Source organism: Lupinus angustifolius, chromosome LG14, assembly GCF_001865875.1.
Source record: "Lupinus angustifolius cultivar Tanjil chromosome LG14, LupAngTanjil_v1.0, whole genome shotgun sequence".
NCBI classification, from domain to species: Eukaryota; Viridiplantae; Streptophyta; class Magnoliopsida; order Fabales; family Fabaceae; genus Lupinus; species Lupinus angustifolius.
In genome coordinates, this window is record NC_032022.1 from 652156 (window position 1) to 677263 (window position 25108).

The 25108-nt window shown below is 32.3% G+C and overlaps 2 protein-coding genes and 1 long non-coding RNA gene across 3 annotated transcripts; 1 reads left to right on the forward strand and 2 right to left on the reverse strand.

The window, feature by feature from the left end:
* LOC109326193 lies at positions 10651–11572 on the forward strand. The gene has a single exon (XM_019558884.1). The coding sequence runs from the start codon at positions 10797–10799 to the stop codon at positions 11325–11327; it is 531 nt and encodes a 176-aa protein (XP_019414429.1). The 5' UTR covers positions 10651–10796; the 3' UTR covers positions 11328–11572.
* Positions 18115–19769, reverse strand: LOC109326929. The gene is made up of 4 exons (XR_002105296.1): positions 19433–19769; positions 19222–19318; positions 18779–18814; positions 18115–18227 (listed from the first exon to the last, which is right to left on the reverse strand). It is a non-coding gene; the product is annotated as an uncharacterized LOC109326929 (long non-coding RNA).
* Positions 20680–24287, reverse strand: LOC109326931 (elongation factor-like GTPase 1). The gene has a single exon (XM_019559850.1). The coding sequence runs from the start codon at positions 24090–24092 to the stop codon at positions 20979–20981; it is 3114 nt and encodes a 1037-aa protein (XP_019415395.1). The 5' UTR covers positions 24093–24287; the 3' UTR covers positions 20680–20978.

Below are 25108 nucleotides of genomic sequence, written 5' to 3' on the forward strand. Positions count from 1 at the left end.
AATATAAGATTTGAAATAACATCAAAATGTGGAAAAATGAACACATATCCAACCACTATTCTTACATTATTAACTAAATGTTAACCTCCGGATGATTGTATAATAATGATGCATAATGTTGTTTAGTTTTTCAAGTAATTTCTTAGCTAATAGATGAAACCCAAGTTTATTGAGAAAAAAATGTATATTAATGATGTATGTATTTTATACACTAATACTTTATCGTTTATTATTCATATTAAATTATTATTGATTTTTTCGAAAAAGTAATCTAAACAAGTGACAGATGATATAGTAATTATACATAAATCTTTACATAGACAATACATAAATATTACATTATTGTTTTTTTGGTGATATACGGTCAAATATCTAAGTGGGACCTTTTTGATAATATTTTATATTTATAGAACTGTTATAGTAAATGGATTTGGTACAACATGCAAATCCAATGACCCCAAACCAACTTAAAGTGGAGTCAAAGGTCTACATGCGATTGGAAGGTTTTTTATGGTAGAAATGTTATTGGAAAGTTGATACGGATTTTTTGCGTGATTTCAAGCTAGCTAGTTTGGTCAATGGAATTACATTTTATATAATTCGACTAAGTAGAGTCAAACCACACAACTTATACCAACGGGCGTTGGTTCAAGTGGTACATACTTGATTCTCCTTAAGCAAGAACCCAGGTTCGAGTCTTGTGGATGGAAAAAATGCCCATTGGAAGAGTTAGCCCCACTTACCTGTGGAAACCAAAAAAAAACCACACAACTTATATTATTTATGGTCAATACATACCATATACTTCTTTATAAATATATAATATCTATACATATAAATATTTATAAACCGACATTACATTATTTATCATTTATTATATTATTTTTTGAAGAGTAAATAATACGTATAAATATAACCTCGATAAATGTCATCTAGAATCAAACATTAACGTTAGAGCTTATGATATATGAGGATCCAATTTTTACACCGTTTCTATCTATGTTTGTGTTCAAATACTAACTTGATAGTTAATTAATACTTAAAAATGTTTGTTAATAATTAATAGAAAGATAAATTATATATTCCTATAAAATTAATCTATAACCATTGTTTCCTATATGAAAGAGTAGAATATTTATGTATTAATAGTGTAAAGATTTATATACAATTAGTATATCATCCATAATTTATTTGTATTAATTTTATTCATATTTAAAAGTGAATAATGATTAAAAATAGATGATAAATAATACATTATCAATATAAATATATCTTACATTATCAATACATTCACCTTTTTCTCATAAAGAAATAAAGAAATAGATATATGTGATTAATACTTCCATTAATAATTAGGAAATAATAGAAAGTGCGTGGAGGTGAACTCTAACTACACAAGGTGTCGTATATAGTATACTCGCATTTTATTTTAGTACAATACCATGTATTCAGCTTATCCATTGACGTCATACTACTTCTAGCTACGTACTTTAGGATAAGTATTCATTTGTTTTTGTTATCATTATCGCTAATCTAGATAGTACTATTGTTATTTTGGCACAAGAAGAGTAAAAAGTTATAAGTAAATATCACATATATTGAATCAAAACTTGTAATGTTTTTATGAACATTTTCTACTTATAAGTTTTTTCACTCATTTCTCATATCTAATGTGAGACTTTATACTTAAATATACTTAACATTTGTTTTATTTATATTTTAGAAAGCATAAGTTGTTATTATATAAGTTGTTTAGTGTGCACAATTTGGGGAAGGCTTGTCCACACCAAGCTCCACCTTGAGTAGTTATCGTTTACACTCTTAGGTTTTCTATTTATTTTTTGGTGAATAGGTTTCCTACATTAAAATATAAAAAAATTATAATTTATATATACCCTTGATGGAGTTGGACTAGTTCAACAACCTTCATGAATCTAACGTGGCAGGCTTAAATCCTCCTAACATTGTGCATGCTTTCTACTAACAATTCTGCATTTTAATACCTATCTCACCACCATAATTGCAACCCTAATATTATAATATCGTGAATAACTATCATCTCTATTAATGAAAAGATAAATGTATGTTTTTTTATTTACTTTTAGCGGCAAAAATGTAATTTAATTATAATTAAATGATAAATATGGTATTGGAGATTAGGTTTATCTTCATTTTTGAAATACTTGTCTATATATTAATAGAGAAGATCCTAACTCTAATATTATATTCCATTTTGAGATTAATTGCAATGAGTCTGACTCCTCTCTATTACAAGAGAAATTAGCATCGAAGAAAAATCATATTCACCAGAAATAGTATTAAAATTACAATTGTACTCCATTTTGTCACAATTGTTATAAACACAACAGTATATTACATTCTCTTACGATTATGATGGATTTGTATATTATTTTCTAATAAACTATCTAAAGATTACTCTAAAACACGTTTAAGCCTTTAAGGTTAACAAAAAAATTATATTTTATAAGTATAGGTTTTAATTAAAACAATTGTAATGTTTATATTTTGATTGGCGCATACTCATAGCCACCCCACTCGATCTTATCAATGGCATAAATATGTTATATTGTCAGTCCTCACATTCACAACTTAGTCACACTTGCATGGACACTACGTGTCATTCTTGTTTTTTAGTTCTTTTTCTGATCCATGAATCTTCCAAAGTAAAGGAATGATAGGTACACTATAATATGACTAGAACCTCATTTTCGGTACCGGTGCATGCAATTAACCTAGTTTTTATAGTTATTTTTTTGGTATTATCAATAATATATTTTTTTACTTTTATAGTAAAGAACTAATTATATGACAATAGAGATCCTCTGAAAAGTGAGAATATAAAAAACAAAAGAAAAATAACATGATGTAATACTTATATCATCTTTATTTATAATAAAATAATATTTTTATTATAAAAAATTTATCCATCGCGACACTGAGTCATTAGCTCAGAAAAATTGTTGGAGTTTTCCATTAAATATGACAAATGTTTAAATATCAGACAATTGGATTGGACATTATTGTTCATTATATTATTGAGAAGATTACGTAACTTGTTTTTTCATAAATCATAACATAATGTGTAAAAGCAACAAATGCTTGAATGTTTCCCCTTGTTATTCTTTTATTATTAAGTGATAAAGCAATAAAAGTGGACTTTATGAGTTTATTCTCTATCTTTCTTTCTTTTATAAACACAGTTATCTTTTTTCCTGTGATTATCTATAGATATTCTGGAAAAATCAGCCCACAATTTTTGCATAATTTATCATGTGGTATGGTGCCACCTGTTAAATCCATTTTCTTAATTTTTAAAACTTATTTTCATTTCTTTGTAGTTCAAAAAAATATATATCCTCCTACGTATCTTACTATACAATAAAAAAAGTTACATAAAGTAATAATATGATTCACAAAGCGAAATGATACTTTATTTATTGAGGATGATTCTATTTACAATGAACTTAAGTTACATTAGTTACGTTCAATCTTAACTTTTCATTTTTTTAAATCCAACGGACCAAATGAGTGTGTGCAATAAACGGTGACAGAGAAAAATAGAAATCTTAAATAACTTATTGCGCTAACTCATTTGCTATGTTGGATTTAAGAAAATGAATGACTAAGATTGAGTGTAACTTAACTTGGGTATAAACGAAACCATCTTATTTATTAATAATTTAATAATTTATAAGTGACATATCTATTTTCCTATATACAAAGAGATAATATTATTCTTCTTACAAAATAAATTAGATTTCCTGGGTTGTTACTTTTAATTAAGAGATGAGGTGATTAATAATTTGTTAATGAGTTGATTATTACTTTTTAAAACATACGGAGGTTTTCCATCATAAGAAAAAAAGAGAGGATGAAGAGCATTTTAGTGATATCTATATCATCTTTTAAAAACATGAATATGTTGCCATGTGTTCTCTCTATAATAATAGTCTATAGTTTACCAACAAGACGCTGATCTAGTGATGTAAGGTTTCATTGGATTCTCAAGGTTGAAGGTTCGATTCCTGATAGCGATATTAGATTTCAGAAAGAAAAAAATGAAGGATTGTGAAGAGAAGAGAGTAAGGAGTGTATATGATCAATGTATTCCATCACCATTGAAGAAAGAAGATTACATGCCTTATATAGTAAGTTTCCAAACTAGCAAAACATAATTTTAAAATCCTACTTCCTAAAAACAGAAAGTGTTAGTTTAAACTCAACTAACACTCAATCATTCACATGTGGCTTGAATTATAAAGTAATTCTAACACTCTCCCTTAAGCCAAGTACTTGTGAGATGCCATGCCCATCCTCTTCTTCAAGTCTTCGAATCAACCTTCAAAGGTTTGATGAATGCATTAGCAAGCTGCAATTCAGTATTGCAATACACCAATTTTAGCCTTTCTTTGTTCACTAGATCTCTAAGAAAGTGAAACCTGATCTCTATATGTTTACTCCTCCTGTCATGGCTCACTGGATTTTTAGCCAGGCTATTGGTAGAGACATTGTCTATCCTTAGTTATAGAGGATTCTTTAAACTGGTCTTCGGTTCTCTCAACAATTCCTCACACCAAATTTTTTGACATGTTGCATAACACCCTGATATATACTATACTTCACAACTATAGAGAGCAATCACTAGTTACTTCTTGGAATACCATGAAATTGGACCATTGTTCAATAAGAATAGATATCCTGATGTGTTTTTTCTTTCAACTAAATCTCCAATAATCAGAGTCTGCAAACCCAATTAGTTCTAATTCTGATTTATGTATTTGTGTTCCAACTGGAAATGATCAAGTGAACTTTGACATATCTCAGAATCATCTTAGCAACTAGCATATGAGATTTCTTTGGTCTGCACATGAACCTACTCACAAGCCCAACACCATATGATAAGTGTGGTATGTTGTTGTACAAATATCTCACCAACAATTTGTTTGAACAAGGTTTCATCTATTGCTTCACCATTTTCATCATTTGTTAATTTCACATTTTTTTCGACTGGACTTGTCACTGAGTTGCAAGAATCCATGTTGAACCTTTGTATTAGATCACTAGAATACTTCTTCTGGTGCATTAGTAAACCAATAGAGGTGCATAGGAATTCCATCTCAAGGAAGTAGCTTAATTTGCCCAAATTTGTCATTTCAAATTCTGCCTCCACTATCCTTTTAAACTCCTCAATTATCCTTAGATTGGATCTAGTGAGGAGGTCATCAACATACAAGCATAGGATCAATAGGTCTCCATCACCATCATCCTTTACATATACTCCATACTCCACTCGACATTTTTTAAATTTGAATTTGAACAGGAAGGAATCAATCCTTTTGTTCCATGCCAATGGAGCTTGTTTTAAGCCATATAATGCCTTTTTTAGCTTATAGACTTGATGCTCCTTTCCTCTTACAATGAATCCAGGAGGCTGGTGAACATAAACATCTTCGTCTAAGGGATCATGAAGAAATGCAGACTTTACAGCTAACTGAAACAATGGCCAATTCTTTACACAAGCAACTCCAACCACCAACCTTATAGTCTCAATCCTAGCCACTAGAACAAACACCTCTAAGTAGTCCATACCCTCTCTTTGTATAAATCCATTCGCCACCAATCTTGCTTTGTGATTTGATATGGTTCCATCAGGGTTGAGCTTTTGCTTGAAAACCCATTTTACTCCAATGGATTTGAGTTCTTCAACCATTGTTTCCTTCCATACAAAGTGTCCAAGGGCTTCCGTTTCATTGATTTGTTCTGCTCCAGCCATTAGTGCTAAGTGCACTAAGTCAACTTCATCACTAATTTGGTAACCATAGTGCATTTCATAGTCAATGAATCTAGTAGGCATTAATCTTGTCCTTCTTGATTTTCAATCAACTGTTTCATCATTGATTCATTCACTTCTTTATTCTGAGATTCCCTCCACATCAATGATCTCAAGTATAGTTCTTCTTAAGCTAGTTGTTATTTCCTTCCAATTCCAGTTTTCATGCTCTAGCACAATAACATCTCTACTGATTTGTACTTTGTCTCTTATGGGATTAGAGAGCTTGTAAGCACATGTAGGATGATAACCAATGAATACCATTGCTTCACTTTTGTCTTGAAGCTTAGTTCTTCTTTGATCTAGCACATGCTTGTATGCAAGTGACCCAAACACCTTCAGATGGCTTACCACTGGTTTCTATCCATTCCAAGCTTCCATAGGAACTTTTCCTTCTAGCTTCTTTGTTGGACTTATGTTTAGAATATAGACTAAAGTTGATACAATTTCACCCCATAATTTTTGTGGTAGGCCTTTCTCTTTGATCAAGCTTCTTGCCATATCCATTATTGTCTTGTTTCTCCTTTCAGCAAGTCCATTATGATGAGGTGTATATGGAGCAGTGACTTCATGTCTAATACCATTCTATTGGCTATGTGGCTCAAATGCATTAGATGTAAATTCACCTCCTCCAACTGTTATGAGGATCTTTAACTTCTTTCCATTTTCCCTTTCAGAAAGTATTCAAAGGCTTCACTTTTCTGCTTCATCACATACAACCATATAATCCTACTGAACTCATCTACAAATGTAATGAAGTACTTGTTTCTAGCCAATGATGGTTCCTCAAATGGTTTACACACATCTGAGTATACTACTTCCAAGACTCCTTTAGATCTCATGCTTGAGTGAGATTAGAATGACTTTCTAGTTTGCTTACCAGCCAAGCAAACTTCACACATATCTTTAGCAAGTTTTATTAGAGGAATGCCATAAACCATATTAGTGGAACCAAGTTGATATAGACTTTTGAAATTCAAGTGGCCATACCTTGAGTGTCATAACCAACTTTCTTTATTGGCTTCCATTGTAGTAAGGTATTGAGGATTAGCAACCTTGATATTCACCTGAAATGTCCTGTTCTTGGTCAACTTACTTCCTAGAATTAGTGTTTTCTCAGCATCAGACACCTCAACTTGGCCATTTCCCATCACTGATGTGAATCCTTTTTGTACAAGTTGCCCAATGTTGAGTAGGTTGTACCTCATGCCAGGGACAAAGAGCACATATGAGATTAGTGCCTTAGATCCATTATTCCTCATAATCACTACATCACCAGCTCCTTCTACTTTGAAGGTACTATTATCATCTACAAACTTCACTTTGCTCTTTCTGCTTTAGTCAAAGTCTATGAACCATTCTTTATGACTTGCCATATAGTTTGAGTACCCTGAGTCAAGGTGAACATCTTCTGCTGAATTTGTAACCATTAAAGTCAGCGGTTGTGCTTCAAGATCTTCATGTGTTGTGAGGGCTTCTTTGTCATGTTGAATCTTCTATTTTCCTTTCTCAACATAGCACTCATAAGAGTAGTGTCCTGTTCTATGGTAATTGAAGCACTTAACATTCCTCTTGTCATACTTTCTTTGCTTCTGAGTCTTTCAGTGCCCTCCTTTCCTTTCAGAAGGATTTGGCCAATCATAATCTATTTCGTTCTTCTTTCCCTTCCACTTCTTGACTTTCTTTCTTTCTTCATCTCTGAAATGAGTTGTTTTTAAGGCATGTTCACTACCTTTTATTGGATTTCTGTCCATAAGCCTCATCTCACGTGCTTCTAGTGAGATATGAAACTCCTCAATCTTCATCATTCAGACATCTTTTGACTTATCTACTGTTACTATAATGAGTCAAATTTATAAGGCAAAGATCTTATGACTTTCTTAATGACCATGAGATCTATGACTGCCTCTCCACATCCTTTCATATGATTAGTGATTGTAATTACCTTTGTGAAGTGATCTCCAACCTTGTCATCCTCCTCCATTTGTATTAACTCATATTTCCTCCTTAAAGTTTATAGCTTCACCTTCTTTATCTTGTGTCCACCAAAATGGCTCTGAATCAAGATATCTCAGGCTTCTTTAGTTGTTGTGGCATTCTGAATCTTCTCAAAGTGTGTGTCATCAACACACTGATGCAACAAGAATAGTGCATTGTTATTCTTTTTCTTTGCTTCTTTGAACATGGTTCTCTGAATATTTGTGGCTTCAGGATATGGTGCAACAAGTCCATTCTCAACAACCTCATTTACCTCTTGAAAGTTGAGCAACACCTTCATTTGTGTGTTCCAACAATCTCAATTCCTCTCTGTAAGAATATGTAGGCTCATCGATGGAAGATTGCTGCCATTCCCAACCATTATCACTCAAATGTCTTTAGCACATATCAGATTGCACTTTTTCAGCCTTCTTACACACCTTTCGATCCCACATCAACAGTTTCAGTTTCTCCAAATGATTCACACATTGTGAATGCTTGAGTTTTCACACTCAATCGTAACAGAACAAGATTGTTTGAATGAAGGGGAAGAAAAGTTGTTTGGAAACAAGGTTCTAGGATAACAACGTGCTCTTGATAACAAATGTTAGATTTCAGAAGGAAAGAATGAAAGATTGTGAAGAGAAGAAAGTAAGAAGTATATATGATCAATGTATTTCATCATCATTGAAGAAAGAAGATTACATGCCTTATATGTAAGTTTCCCAACTAACAAAACAAAATTTTAAAATCCTACTTACTAAAAAACAGAAAGTGTTAGTTTAAACTCAACTAACATTCAATCACTCACATATGACTTGATTACAAAGTATTTCTAACAAGCGACATTTGTTAGGAGGAAAAAATCACGAACCTCAAAAGAGATTAGTCCATTAGTAAAAAAGGTGAGAAAATATTCTTGGTAGTACAAAAAAAATATAACTTATTTTTAAAAAATGCAATTTTTTTTCATTTCCACGAATTTGTTACATCCTGTGATACATTATTAGTTTATAAATTCTCCGCCCAGATATAAAAATATATGTTATAGCAGCAAAAAGTTTTATATTAATAATTAATTTACAACAAAAAAATAGCCCAATTTAGTAAGACAATATAATATTTTCATTTTATTATTTTTGATTACGACAATTTTATTGATGTTCTACTTCAACAAAGACATCTCCATGTTTCTTATTCTAATCCTGTTCAGATTTATCATTGCGGCATCATATACATTTGATATCTATTTAATATATATGATAGTGTAATTGTTTTTATATTGTCGACATATTATTCATCATTCATATATTAATTATTATTAAATCTCTAACAAAAATAATACAAATCAATATAGATACTATGATGTGAATATAAAAAACTTTACATCGGTGCATATTAGGAAATAAAGTATCTCCTGATATAAGGAGATAAATTATTTCATTACAACCACTAAAATTATGATATGTGTCTCATTTAATCATTTTCTATAAAAATATTTTTAAAATAAAACAAAATATTACATATATCATATTTTCACTGATCGGAGGAGATAAGTTTTCTCATAATATAAGAGATATCTTTATTTCATATATTAAACTCTACCCACAAACCTTGGCATATTTGTTTTTGAGAAAAAATAATAAGGCCTTTGCTATTACACTTCATGTTCACAAACCTTCAATTTAAAAGAGTGCAGAGTTGTCTTTGCCGCATCATATACACTTCATATGCACAAACCTTAAATTTTCTACGTGTTATAATATAGATGGTTTTATTAAGCTAATTTCTCTTTTATAGTGTTTATTTTGTATTATTATTATTATATCAAGCTGAACAATAAATTAAGTAATAATTACTTAAAAATCATATAATGTTATGGCCTAACGGCTAATGCTGACTTATTGTTATACATTATTGTTTATTTGTATTATCCACGAATTTGTTTAAACTTTCTAGCTTATCATGTTTATTTATACTAGTGTCGTGATTCATCAAAGATTTAAGTTTTATATATTTTATTTTAGTAAATCAGAATATAATTTTTATTAAATGTAATTTATATTGTATATTTTATTTGGTGCATTATATTTTTTATCTTTATTTTAATTGTCATAGTAAGATGAGGGAGTGATTATTATGTTGGTGGTGATTATATATGATAATATATTTTTTGTAGAAATAAAAAAAGGTTAAGTGTAAAATAGGAAAGATAAAATTATACCATGATAATATTATTATAGTAGAATATAAAAAAATTGAAACATGATTATATAATTTTTGTTGTGAAAATAAAAATATGTAAAAGATAAAATAGAGAAATACAAATTACATTGAGTGATTATTTCGTGTTTTCCCTTTATTAAGTAGTATAAATATATACAATTTAATATTCTATTTATGAGTTAGATTTTAATGATGAAAAAAGAAACCTCATATTAATGAATATATTTGTGAGATTATTTTGTAGTTTTTTTTCATTCCTTTTCCTCAAGGAACTCAATTTGAAGGCGAACTTGAATTACCAAATCATGAAATATTGAGTTTGATGATCCAATTATATGAAATATTAATTTTATATAATATTCCTTGACCCACAGGAATAAATATCAGATTTCAAACATCTTGAAGTTCCTTTAAAATAAAAGAAAATATATATATAATAATGATGTATAAGTTTTATAATGATCAACCATTCATGTTTAATTATAATTAATCTTTAAAAAAATTAATACAAAATTACTAAGTATATATAAATTTTTACCCTCACGTTACATAAATATTGAAACCCCTAATCTATGAGCTGCAAAAAGCGAAAACCACTAAGCCACTTTTAAATCTCATCCAAATTTTGCTATATAAAGATAAGTGGAGTGAAGCTGGGTTTACTAAACCACAGGGTCAATCACTTTTTTGAAAAAGCAGAAAATCTTTCCCTATCATTTTCTTTTCACTTTCTCTCTCTAAAATGGCGGCAACAGATTCTAGAAAATCAACCAAACCACTCCTCCGACCACTCTCACCGTCCGGGAGATTCTTCAATTCCCGGCCACCGCCGTCATCATACTCTTCCGCCGGTTCGGTTATTCCTTCGGCTCGGTTCACCCTCGACTGGTGTTCCATCTCCCCCAACCGTTCAATCTCGGTTAACACCAGTGCCGGTTCGGGACAGGTGGTTAGGCGGCAGAGCAACCGTCACCAGAAGCGAACCTGCATGTGCTCGCCGACGACGCACCCTGGCTCGTTCCGGTGCAGCCTCCACAAGAACTTCGGATCTCACTCAACCGCTGCGGTGCGGTATTCGCCGAACTGGCTTAACGCTCGTAGATCGGCGATGACGAACTCGTTGGTGAGAATTCGCGGCGTTGAGGGAGAGTACGTGAAGCGAGCCTTGGCGGCGCTGATCCGGCCGTCGTCACACAATCAACGGCGGCGGTGTGACTTCCGACCACGGAGGAGCAGGCTCTGTTTTATGTCTAAAGCGGAAGACGATTCCTGAATCCTTCATCTCTTGAATTTCTTCTATGTTTAGACGGTGAATATGACCACTGTACACGGTGGTGGCGGCGGCGGTGGATTCAGACCGGAACTTTTTTCCCCTCATAACTCCGGAAACTGAAAACTGATAGTGACTATGAATATGGAATTTGGCTATGCTTTGTTGAATTTCCGTGTATATAATGTATAATAATACGAGTTTGATTTCAATATTTTGCTATCAATGTTCAAATTGAGTTTATTCTAATTGTGGTGGTGATTATTGATTATGTTAAAAATATATTTTTGAATTATTAATTTGATATTAATCACTAAATTGTGGAATATATGTGATATAATTGTAATATTGTAGTTGTGGTATTATGATAAGGATTACAATAGTAGTGTCGAATTCAAAAATATATTTCTAACTTGAAAATTAATTAGCTATTGCAATAATCACATTTAATGTATCCTAATCATTATGTTCTACCATAATTGCATAGTGATATGATTGCAAAAATTACCATACATAAGCCCATAATATTGTTGACACTGATGTGGTTATAATTTGATACACTACTTGAGATTGTGCACTTAATTAAGTTAATTTGATAAAAACAAATTGGTTAGATATTAGAAGTATAGTTCACTAATCTCACTAATTAAAAGTTAGAATTCGAAATTTGAATTTTAATCCACCACGGTGTATCAATAAGTATCATGTTCTTGGATCAATTTCTCATAGCAAGGTTTTGAAGTTGTTTGGGCTTCTTGATGGAAAGATGAATGACTGAAAGAATGATGTATACAAATAGAGAAGTCCAAGGTCTATTGATGGAAAGAGGTGAGAGCACAATAGGTTAAAATAATAATAGCCCAATACAATATGACTATAACTGATTCTGATTGTGATGATGAATATGGATGTGGCCTACATTGTTTGAAGATCTGAAACCTACTTAATCGTTTTGTGCTTGTTGTCTTTTTACTCGAATGAATATGAATTGGCTAGCATATCATATGAAATGTTCTGTGTATTATTCAACAATCACAACATATCTAATTAGTTTCATCTTTTATTTAATGTGTGGATCCATAATAATTTTTCATTTTCCATTCCATTATCTAACTTTGGAGTGCAACAATTTGAAGGCTTTGTTTCGGATTTATGAAGGAAATGGAAGGAGAGATATCAAAGGTTCAGGAATGGGAGGAAGAAAAGGGAAAATGAAGGAAATTATCACTCTTGTTTAGGAGTATAAAATTTAGAAGAGAGAATGTAAACTAATGATAACGTAATAATATTTTTTTATTTTTCCTTTAAAAATGTAATTAACAATTAAAAATAAAAAAATGAACAATATTGTATAATTATATAATATTTCTAAAAAATATTTAGCTATTTTAACATTTTATCTCAAAAAACCCTAAATTACGGACTTTAAAAATAGACAAATAGAGGGTTTAAAAGACCATTCAAAACCTTCTTCTCTCCTTCATCCAACTTCCAAACAAGAGAAAAATTTTCCAAAGTCATATCTTCCCTTCTCTCCCCCTCTAAAACTTCACTCAAAAACAAAGTCTTAATTATATTCTTAATAGATAGATTTATAAACTAGTCCTACTTGATCTTAGTGCCTTCTTAAACCTTTAACAGCCGACACCTTATTTTCAATGGTGATTCAAATTTGAATAAACCAAAAAGAATGAAAACGGAAAGAGTACAGAATGGGAGAATAATAGTACCATTTGTACATTTTAAATTTTACAACCTCTACAAAAATCAAACTTTATACTTCTATTTTACTTACTTAAAAAACCCATTAAAAACAAAGGATGCCACAATTTGATTATAAAAAATATTAATGGTGAAGTAGGGTGTCCAACAGCATATAAAATGCGAGAAGAGAGAAAGAGATGATTGAATATGAACAATGATGATTGAAAATATAAAAGTGATTATGTAAAGTAAATGCATCATTCAACATTTATTTGAATTACTGTTATTTAAGAGTTGATGATAATTGAAAATGAATACTGGATAATACAATAATAGTATAAAAACACTTAAACTATCGGTATATATATCTTTTAATATAAAAAATATAAATGAGTGATAAATAATAAATTTTTATAATGGAAATATATATATGACATTCAATTATTTAAATGTATCCACTTTTAACTTTCCTGTCAAGGTTTTAGTGTAAATTAACAAAAGATATAAATATCACTATTTGTATTATATTTATGTAATATTTTTATGTCTTAATAATAACTATAGTTAGAGTGAATATTGGCTTTGGTTTTTATAAATTTCAGTATATATCAAAATGATATACTGAAAAAAATCTAATTTTATACTAAAGATCGTAAATGTAAATCAAAATAGTTCCTTATAAGAGTTGTAAAAAGTGCTAAAATATCTAATTTAAGTAATACTTATTATTTTAGATATTATATTTGTGTTTTCATTATTATACTTAATTAATTAATGAATCTACTTTATTCTTTCTTCTAATGAGAATTAGACTCTTAAGCATACAGTAAACTTAGAGATATTAACATGAGGATCGAACTCATCTAATGTATTTATTATACATCAATATGCATAGTTAAATATGATGAAAGATTGAAATTATTATATAAAATTAGCAAATGAGGATCAAAATTTGATCTAAATTCATATACATAGTATGTTTATAATGGAAGTGGTGATCAAAATTAGGGGCTTAAATCTAGATTGGTCTAAAAAATAAAACTGAAAGTCGGTCCAAAATAATATAAATATGCAAAAACCGAATGTTATTGAATTACTTGGATTTATTTTTTAAAAATCATTTGGTCTGAATCGGATTTTGAATCCAATTCTAGAAACTAGATCGATCCACATCGGACCAATCAATTTGACTTATTAGGAATATGCAAAAATAAAGTTGTGTGCTTAAGTTCAATAATGTTATAAAACAATCTACTGAATCTAGAATGTAAAATTAATAATCAATTAATTATATGGTAGATTTAGTGATGTTCCTTTGATATGATTAAAAAATATGTGCTTGCAAAGTAATATATTCTGGTATACAATACACGTAGGTAAATATTTTAGACCGTAAAGATGATATTTCTCTTGATAAATATAGTTAAGTTGTTAGATTTGCTTTCTTCTAGTATACAATACAATCATAATAAATGAAGAAGTTAAATCAATTGTCAATATATCCAATTTTTATTTTTTTAATAATAACATTTTTTATGAATATAATGTCCTTATACATTGTCGTAGCCCTAATTATATTGTGCTATTTAATATAGTAATTTTAAAATTTATACAATACTTGTATATATTTATAATGTATGTAAACAGTATTGTGATAAAATTGTAACAATATTAACACAAATATTAACACAAATATTAACACAAATACATGTAAGTTTGTCATTTTAAAGTATGTTAGACTTAATATTTTAGTAATGTTTATGATTTTTGACATGTATGTAAAATTCCAATATTTTAAAAAACCCCTCATAATTGCATATAATATTTGAATCAATTGTCTTAATGTAAACAAACTAGACCGAACGAGGTCACAAGTTAAATATGTGTTTGGACTATATCATTTTTGACTAAACTCACTGCGAACCCCTAATATAAATCCTTTCAAATGTTTAATTTTTAGGTTATAGAGATGGAAAATTAGAATATAGGAAGAACAAAATTGTTTAAAAGCAAATATGATACCCTAGCTTAAGAATAACAATGTAACATGAACTCCTTAGTACTTAGTCTAATATGACACAAATTCAGTGAAGGGGCAAAATAGGCATTCCCGTAGACTCGCCCGCATAGCCTACCATTTTTTGCAGGCAGGGCATGTAAATTTTTCCCATTTGCCATTCTACGGCATATCAGTGTACATTTTTCCATTCTGGGTGGTCCAGGAGTTTGTCTTGGGAGTACATGAATGACTGTTAACATAAGTAACATGAAAATATAATTGGATAAATGGGTTCACATGATAATGCTGTGATACTTGATTACTGTATTATTTTCATTCAGGTATCATGCTCACATATATACTAATGGAACCATTTTTGTTTCCAGCCGACACCTTATTTTCAATGGTGATTCAAATTTGAATAAACCAAAAAGAATGAAAACGGAAAGAGTACAGAATGGGAGAATAATAGTACCATTTGTACATTTTAAATTTTACAACCTCTACAAAAATCAAACTTTATACTTCTATTTTACTTACTTAAAAAACCCATTAAAAACAAAGGATGCCACAATTTGATTATAAAAAATATTAATGGTGAAGTAGGGTGTCCAACAGCATATAAAATGCGAGAAGAGAGAAAGAGATGATTGAATATGAACAATGATGATTGAAAATATAAAAGTGATTATGTAAAGTAAATGCATCATTCAACATTTATTTGAATTACTGTTATTTAAGAGTTGATGATAATTGAAAATGAATACTGGATAATACAATAATAGTATAAAAACACTTAAACTATCGGTATATATATCTTTTAATATAAAAAATATAAATGAGTGATAAATAATAAATTTTTATAATGGAAATATATATATGACATTCAATTATTTAAATGTATCCACTTTTAACTTTCCTGTCAAGGTTTTAGTGTAAATTAACAAAAGATATAAATATCACTATTTGTATTATATTTATGTAATATTTTTATGTCTTAATAATAACTATAGTTAGAGTGAATATTGGCTTTGGTTTTTATAAATTTCAGTATATATCAAAATGATATACTGAAAAAAATCTAATTTTATACTAAAGATCGTAAATGTAAATCAAAATAGTTCCTTATAAGAGTTGTAAAAAGTGCTAAAATATCTAATTTAAGTAATACTTATTATTTTAGATATTATATTTGTGTTTTCATTATTATACTTAATTAATTAATGAATCTACTTTATTCTTTCTTCTAATGAGAATTAGACTCTTAAGCATACAGTAAACTTAGAGATATTAACATGAGGATCGAACTCATCTAATGTATTTATTATACATCAATATGCATAGTTAAATATGATGAAAGATTGAAATTATTATATAAAATTAGCAAATGAGGATCAAAATTTGATCTAAATTCATATACATAGTATGTTTATAATGGAAGTGGTGATCAAAATTAGGGGCTTAAATCTAGATTGGTCTAAAAAATAAAACTGAAAGTCGGTCCAAAATAATATAAATATGCAAAAACCGAATGTTATTGAATTACTTGGATTTATTTTTTAAAAATCATTTGGTCTGAATCGGATTTTGAATCCAATTCTAGAAACTAGATCGATCCACATCGGACCAATCAATTTGACTTATTAGGAATATGCAAAAATAAAGTTGTGTGCTTAAGTTCAATAATGTTATAAAACAATCTACTGAATCTAGAATGTAAAATTAATAATCAATTAATTATATGGTAGATTTAGTGATGTTCCTTTGATATGATTAAAAAATATGTGCTTGCAAAGTAATATATTCTGGTATACAATACACGTAGGTAAATATTTTAGACCGTAAAGATGATATTTCTCTTGATAAATATAGTTAAGTTGTTAGATTTGCTTTCTTCTAGTATACAATACAATCATAATAAATGAAGAAGTTAAATCAATTGTCAATATATCCAATTTTTATTTTTTTAATAATAACATTTTTTATGAATATAATGTCCTTATACATTGTCGTAGCCCTAATTATATTGTGCTATTTAATATAGTAATTTTAAAATTTATACAATACTTGTATATATTTATAATGTATGTAAACAGTATTGTGATAAAATTGTAACAATATTAACACAAATATTAACACAAATATTAACACAAATACATGTAAGTTTGTCATTTTAAAGTATGTTAGACTTAATATTTTAGTAATGTTTATGATTTTTGACATGTATGTAAAATTCCAATATTTTAAAAAACCCCTCATAATTGCATATAATATTTGAATCAATTGTCTTAATGTAAACAAACTAGACCGAACGAGGTCACAAGTTAAATATGTGTTTGGACTATATCATTTTTGACTAAACTCACTGCGAACCCCTAATATAAATCCTTTCAAATGTTTAATTTTTAGGTTATAGAGATGGAAAATTAGAATATAGGAAGAACAAAATTGTTTAAAAGCAAATATGATACCCTAGCTTAAGAATAACAATGTAACATGAACTCCTTAGTACTTAGTCTAATATGACACAAATTCAGTGAAGGGGCAAAATAGGCATTCCCGTAGACTCGCCCGCATAGCCTACCATTTTTTGCAGGCAGGGCATGTAAATTTTTCCCATTTGCCATTCTACGGCATATCAGTGTACATTTTTCCATTCTGGGTGGTCCAGGAGTTTGTCTTGGGAGTACATGAATGACTGTTAACATAAGTAACATGAAAATATAATTGGATAAATGGGTTCACATGATAATGCTGTGATACTTGATTACTGTATTATTTTCATTCAGGTATCATGCTCACATATATACTAATGGAACCATTTTTGTTTCCTGAGTTATAAGATATTAACATCTTCCTACCATATGTTTATTTATGTTTTTAATTTACATGCAGATTGTTTCAAGAGGAGAGACCAGTGTGGCATACCATCGACTGTAATGTGCTTCCACAGGATTACAAAGATGATAAAGTGAGACAAGAGCCTGAGGCGGAGAAAATCCTTCCGATGAGCACGCTCAATTCCTACCCTCGCCATTTCAAGACGCTTTCCTGCATCTGAGAGCCATCTAATGTCTCGAATCAATTCCTACCCTCGCCATTTCAAGACACTTTCCTGCATCTGAGAGCCATCTAATGTCTCGAATCATAAAGTAGAACCACACAATGTCTATTTGCAGTATCGGAACATTGTCAACAAGCTGAATGGACAGAAAGACGGAAATTGTATCAAATTCAGAGAATGAGAGCATTGGTAGGAAATTTTATTTAAAGAAACCAGGCGGAATTAATTATGTAGGTGGCTCAAATATTTTTTATAATCTTGGATAAGAAAAGGACCTCTACAATTAAGAAATCTAGGACAACTTTTTAGAGTTTTGCCGCTACTTTCTCCCATATAGAATTATCATGCATTCCTTTTGGAAGTGATAGGGGTTTCCATATAAGTTAAACTCTTTTTCTACAATGCAAGTCTATCATTTTCTTTACTTCAACCTTTTAAAAAGGTGTTTTCCCTACATGATTGAGAAGCTTCATTAGAAAATGCATGTCGACAGACGGCAGCAAACTCAACATGAAGAGAGAAGGCTATTTTGATGTCAATTATATATGGGAAAAACAAAAGGAATAGGCAGCTAAAAAACAATTAAGTAAAATGAATATAAAATCGCACCACATCATGACTCGGCTCAAATTAATAATTGGCAAGTAAAAATCTGTCATGTGCCCGAATGTGGAATAGGTCACTTACCTCGAGGACTTTCGGATCGCAAAGAGAGAATGCCTCCTGAAAAAGAAATTAGGTCTTCAAAATTTTGAATTAATTGTATAAAAATAGGAAGAGAAACTTTTTGAATTAATTTTTTTTCAGAAAAAAAAAACATTAAATCTAAACTATGTATGAAATAAAGGAGACCGTGTCTGCAGTTTGATGAATTACCAGCCAAAGTAACAGAAAAAGAAGCAAACTTCTACTGAATACGTACAAGGTTAAATAGGGCAAATATATTGACGATAGTAAATACAATATGCATGAAATTTCTACATAATGCTCATAAGTAAAAGCCCTTGTTAATCATATTACATTGAGCACAATGGTCATCGGGTATGCTGATGCCCTTATTCTGCTTCAGTGCAATACTAGTTAGCAAAATATAGCCCTTATCAAAATAGGGTAATTCATTTGGAACTGACCTATCCCATGCTAAGCACTTCTAGGGAATCTTTATAATTCCCCTGTCTAATAAGCCGCTTCCCCTTTGCAAGAAGCGTTAGTCCCATCATTACAGCCCTGCCAAATGACATATTGAACCTCAATGAAAAAAGAATCTAAGCCCTTAAAACCGTCAAATTCAAACAAAATGCTTCCATCTAGATGCATTAAAATATTCACAAGGTTAAATACCTCTGATCAGTCTCAGAACCTAAACATACTTTTTGTCCATTTTGATCTTCAACTTCTATGTTGAAGTCTTCAATAGGTAATGAACCATCTGCATGCCTTTCAGCCAGTGCACTCACAGCTGTCCCGTTTGCATCAAAATAAGGAAATGAGCTTTAGAGAAAAAAGAGATACAGACAACAAATTAAAATGAGGGACAACCTTTACAACGGAAGAAAAAGTTGCCGAATCGTGAATGGTATCAAGAATTGCTTGTTCAAATTATGATTTGGGAATCATAACATATTATGATTCAAAAACAATCAATAAAAACTTGAATACGTTATTCTATGCCAAAAAGATTATTCCACAACCTTCACTCCCTTCATCTTAGCTTTAAGAACCATATCACCTCATAAACATCCTACACTAGAATAACATAAATGAAGTGACAGCAGCATGAACATTCTTCACAATAAAAAGAACTAATGCAGAGTAATTGCTTCTACGTGAAATCCGCAATTCAGTTCCTTTTATAAAGAACTCTAATACCCCTTTTAAGTCTCTGATGAGAATTTTGATGGAAAAATAAAGAAAAAAGGAAAACATCACAAAATCTCAGAATCAAGAAATCATATCACTGATGTGGAATTGCACCAATATGTGAAGATTCAAAGACTTCTGCAGTTCGCCATCCAAATAGTTTCGAATGGTGACATTCAAATAGTTAATCATGGAAATCTTAATTAATGAACAAGTATATCATGGGTTTTCTCCCCCTTCTTTGAGATCCATATGGGTGACATGTCAAAGTTCCATCTAAGAACACAAATATAGCAATTACTACTATCATGGGAAAATACGATAAATGCGCCCGCAATTGTAATCGTGATGCAGTTGCAGAGATGGATAAAACAACATCATCGTGGCCTCAACTGCAGTGTGGGACCCAAATTTAAACCTTGTCCATAAGCCAGCAGTCAGACAGGTGCATAACAATTATCAGAGTACAAAAACAACCAGAGAAAAGAGGAGACTTCAGACAGTATAATATTTGCATAATAGATAATTTCATTTGAACTACTTTGCCAATTCTCTAACCACCCGACTAATAGAATTAAGGCTTGGTTGTTGTACAACTAGGTAGAATCAGCTACATGGATTGAAATACGCTATAATACACTATCATAAATCACGTACATTGACAAAACATTGATATCTAAATCTTTCTTAATTATTCTTTCCTATGAGTTTTTTGCCTCTCTCCTAAATTTTAGATAAGTTAATTTTGTATTCAGATAAGCTTATATTCAAAGCTCAGCATAGTACATAGAGAGCATTTACCTGAAAAGCTATTTTGTGCAAAAACTAGAGTAGCAAAATTGTAGGGTATATTTAGACATTTAATGGAAAATGGCACAAAACTTTGGTGATACACTACAAAAAACACTCATGCTGGAGAAAAAAGTGTTCCTAAAGATACAGTGTATGAACTATGAAGTATGAACTACACTTACATTAAACAGTTACATGTTGTCTTCAGGGACAAAACAATAATTAATGAAGAATGTCAAACTTTACGAGCTCGTGTCCTCTGTTTGGTTCCATGCTGTACTACTTTCTCCTCCACGGGAAGACCCTTGCGCCGTCTGACTGCATCAATTAACTTTCTTGATGTATTTGGCAGAACACTAGAACCATCTCCAAACTCTTCAATTTCCTCTTCTGTTTTAGGTACAAAGAAAGGATCCTCAGAAAGTGCATCCCAGTGGCTAAAGACAAGAAGTGCACTAGCAGCACCAGAAGTCCCTCTCCTAAGCTGATCCGCAAAACCAAAGCTCTCAGAGACTGGAACATATGCATGAACTGTGAAGAAAGGAGAACCTTCCTGCATCTCCTCCTTCAAAATTCTGGCTCGTCTTCGGGAAAGTACAGCATACATGGGACCTAAATATTCAGTAGGGGTATTCAATTCACAAAAGTACATTGCTTCCACGAGTCGTGGCTTGTTCTGAAGCACAGCTGCTCTACAGGCATCCTTGACAGTTGCAATTACCTGCCCTGCCAAAATGCGATACTGCTCAGATTGTTGGTGTGTTTCAGATTCATCAGACTGCCCTGTAAACGGAAATATCCGTGCCTCAATGACAAATGCCAAACCCCACATAGGTTCATCACATAAGGGTCCAGCCGCAGTAGCTAGTTCGAACCCAGATACAACACTACTCTCAAGATACTCAACATCCGTGTACAAAGCATGGCTCGTGTCTGAAGGTGTCTCAATGACTGAGTGAGCACTACTAGAATCAGCTGTAAAGCCTAACCTTTCAGCTATGTGAGAACAACCACGTATTAGAACAGATCCATCGCCACATTCTGCTGCTTTAATGTCAGGAGTAAAAAGAATGTTGGGACCAATCTGCCTAGGTCCAAGTGCCCATATCCTCCTCAAAAGCTTTAGCCACTGTAATTTACATTTGTCAGTATGGTCCTTGTCAGTATGGTCCTTGTCATTCTCAATCCTGCTCATGATATCACTCTCCACTGCATCTATTACACGCTTTTTGAACACTTCAGTTGGATTATCATTTTTGAGAATACTCATTCCCGGGATTTCCAAACTTTTAACTGTCTGACCAGACTTTAAACCAATAATATCTTCAAGTAAATCAGAACTTTCGTGTAGCACCTTCGTAAGAGAAAGTGGAAGTTTCATCACACGCACACGTACGATACATCTTCCGTTGGGTGTTGTTTTCTCAACATAATCTGAGCTCTTACGAAGAGCTTTCAAATTCTCCAACATGTTGGATACCTCCCCTTCGATGGACTCTTTATATGACACAAGAGGTGGCGACACTTCCATGTTTATTTTCGCAAATCTATCCTTTAGATCCTTTATGCATCTTTCGAGATGAACTTCCCCTGCTGCAGCAAGAACATGCTCCCCTCTTGCAGAAACATGGACCTCGACAAATGGATCAGCTCGATTCAGAAGCCTCAATCCTTTCAGCAGTGCACCCACATCTGCAGGATCAGAAGGCTCAATTGCAACTCTCAAAGTCGGAGCAACTTGGAATTCCAAACTCGAAAAAGGCCAACAGTTCCTAGTAGAACAAAGAGTAGCACTTTTCAATATATGCTGGCCAAGGCCTCGGATAGCAATGATATTTCCTGCTTTGGCATATTTGACTACTTTCAAGCCTTGTCCCATCATCAAAAACAAAGATTTCAATTCAGCCTCCTGCACATGCTTTTGCATTGATTCCCCTTTCAATGGGTCATACAAAGCAGAAAGCACAAAAACTCTTTGACCTGCATTAAGAACCCCGCTAAAGACCCTAGCAAATGCCAGGAAACACTCAACTGAATCACCCTCTCCTTCATCACCATACCCATTCTCCGATGGAGGAAGCATTTTAACCGGAATGGCAAACATCTTCGACACAAAAGCAACGCAAGGAGCGTCAGGTCTCAAATCACACACCTCAACTGATTTCCTCACATGCTCCGCCTCTTCCACCACAGTCCGATCAATCTCAACCTCAACCTCATTACCAACATTAACAACAACTTCTCGCTTCGGAAGCAAGCGAGACACACGAAAAGACTGTGCCGCAATGGGATCCGGCATACACTTCACCACCATAGACAAAACTGCATCCGAAAGAGGAAGCCAACGACTCATAACCGCCTGAAGCACAACCTTAGGATCCTTATTCTGAAGCTCCCTAGCCGGAACCGACAAATTAAACGCCTTAACAACTTTCTCAACCAACCCTTTCCCCTCTAATGCACCCTGGTAAACCTGCCAAAGTGGCTCCAACACAAACTGTACAAACATTGGCTTAGCCACCTTCCCACCACTGCCACCAACACCTGCAATCCCTTTCTTCCCAACAATCATTTTCGTCTTTGGATTAAAATATCGTGGGCCCCACAAAGCTTTCTGTAAGGCATTAACACTAGCACCAAGCTTTGAAGCATAAAACTCAGCAAATTCATGAACCCTAAAACCCCAACCATCCAAAGCACAAACAAATGCCACATTACCTTTCTGCGGCTGAAATGTATCTTCCTCATCATCATTATCATCTTCCACAAACTCTTCATCCACGCTGGCTCCTGCAGCAGCGACTATAGAATCCACGTCCGATAAATATTTCTCCGACTTATACGCGCTCACGATGTTGTTCACCTCGTGAACAATTCGCGACAAGCGCGTGTAGGCCTCGGAGGGAGTTAACTTAAGCTCAGTAATTAACCGATCAATTTTATTAAGCACGAGGCAAGGGGATAGTTTCTCAATCCAACACTGGCGTAGAACCGCATGTGTTTGAATATGAACGCCTTCGACAGCGTCGACCAAAACTAACGCGCCGTCGCTGAGACGCGCGGCGGTGGAGACTTCGCTGCAGAAATCCATGTGGCCAGGAGAATCGATGAGATTTATGGAGTGATCTTTGTAATGGAGGGAAATTGATGAAGATTTCATTGTAATGGCGCGTCGCTGTTCTTCGTCGAGGTAATCCATGAATCTCACGCGCCCGGCGAGTTTGGGGTGGAGTAAGGCGCCACCTGCGGCGGCGATTAGGTGGTCGGCGAGGGTGGTTTTGCCGTGATCCACGTGTGCAAGGATACACATGTTACGGATTTTGTGGGTATCGAAAACGTCGTCGTTCATTGTTTTGAAATGTTGAGTGAATAGGGATAGAAGAAAATTGTGGGGTTGGAGTTAAATAAGTTGAAGAATGAAAGTGCGAAAGTAGAACAACGAAAACCCTAAAAGGCGATGGAAAATGCTAGAAGATGAAACCGGCTCGGGTTTTATCTTACCTAATCCGACCCATTCGGTTTGAAAGAATGATTTCCTCCTGTTGTTGAGTTTTCCAGGCCCGACCTTGCTTCTTTTCCCACGTGAACACATATATGAGTATAGTTTAGTATTAATATTACAATAAGAAATTTAGGTGGGCAAGACATGAAAATGTGTCCATCCGCTCTAAAATAATTGTCCAACATGCTATTTTTGCCCACGAGATTTTAAATAGACCGGTAGGACGACCCATGGGCATCAATAAATACTAAATAAAATTTTTAATGGGCTAAATATGGAAAAAGTAATTCATGTTCTCATCACTCAAATATAATGTAGTAATTTTTTAAAATATAATATATTACTAAATTCATGTTCAGTTTATGCAAAATAATGTATTATAGTTTGTGTTTTGAATCACACTGTCACAATGTGCATGCATATAATCTCAAATATGATAACATGAATATTGCAATGTTTCAGCAGCGAGATAAAAATAAGATATAATATATAATATCTTGGAATGTTCCATGTAATAGATCATTTTTTAGTTTTTTTTAAATTTAGGGTGACCCGCTAGCCCGCTCTGTCCATGTTTAGGGCGGATATGACATGATATTTCATGCCTTATTTAAAATTGGACATGACAATGTCCGCCCTAATTTTGATGGGCATTGTGTGGATATGAGCAGGACAACCCTAATTGCAAATATCAATATATATCAATAACGCGTTAGTCTAGTTGTGTAAATCATTAGATCATCAGGTATACAAAAATAGCATATGTTTGATTCTTCGAAATAATATTTGTTGGAAGGACAATCACCGATCTTAGAACAAATTAGTTCATTACTTGGGATATCCTTAATTACGATATATATATA

Bases quoted from the DNA above. Each gene is read 5' to 3' on its own strand.
- LOC109326193 (XM_019558884.1), top strand. From the start codon at position 10,797: ATGGCGGCAACAGATTCTAGAAAATCAACCAAACCACTCCTCCGACCA.
- LOC109326931 (XM_019559850.1), bottom strand. From the start codon at position 24,092: ATGAACGACGACGTTTTCGATACCCACAAAATCCGTAACATGTGTATC.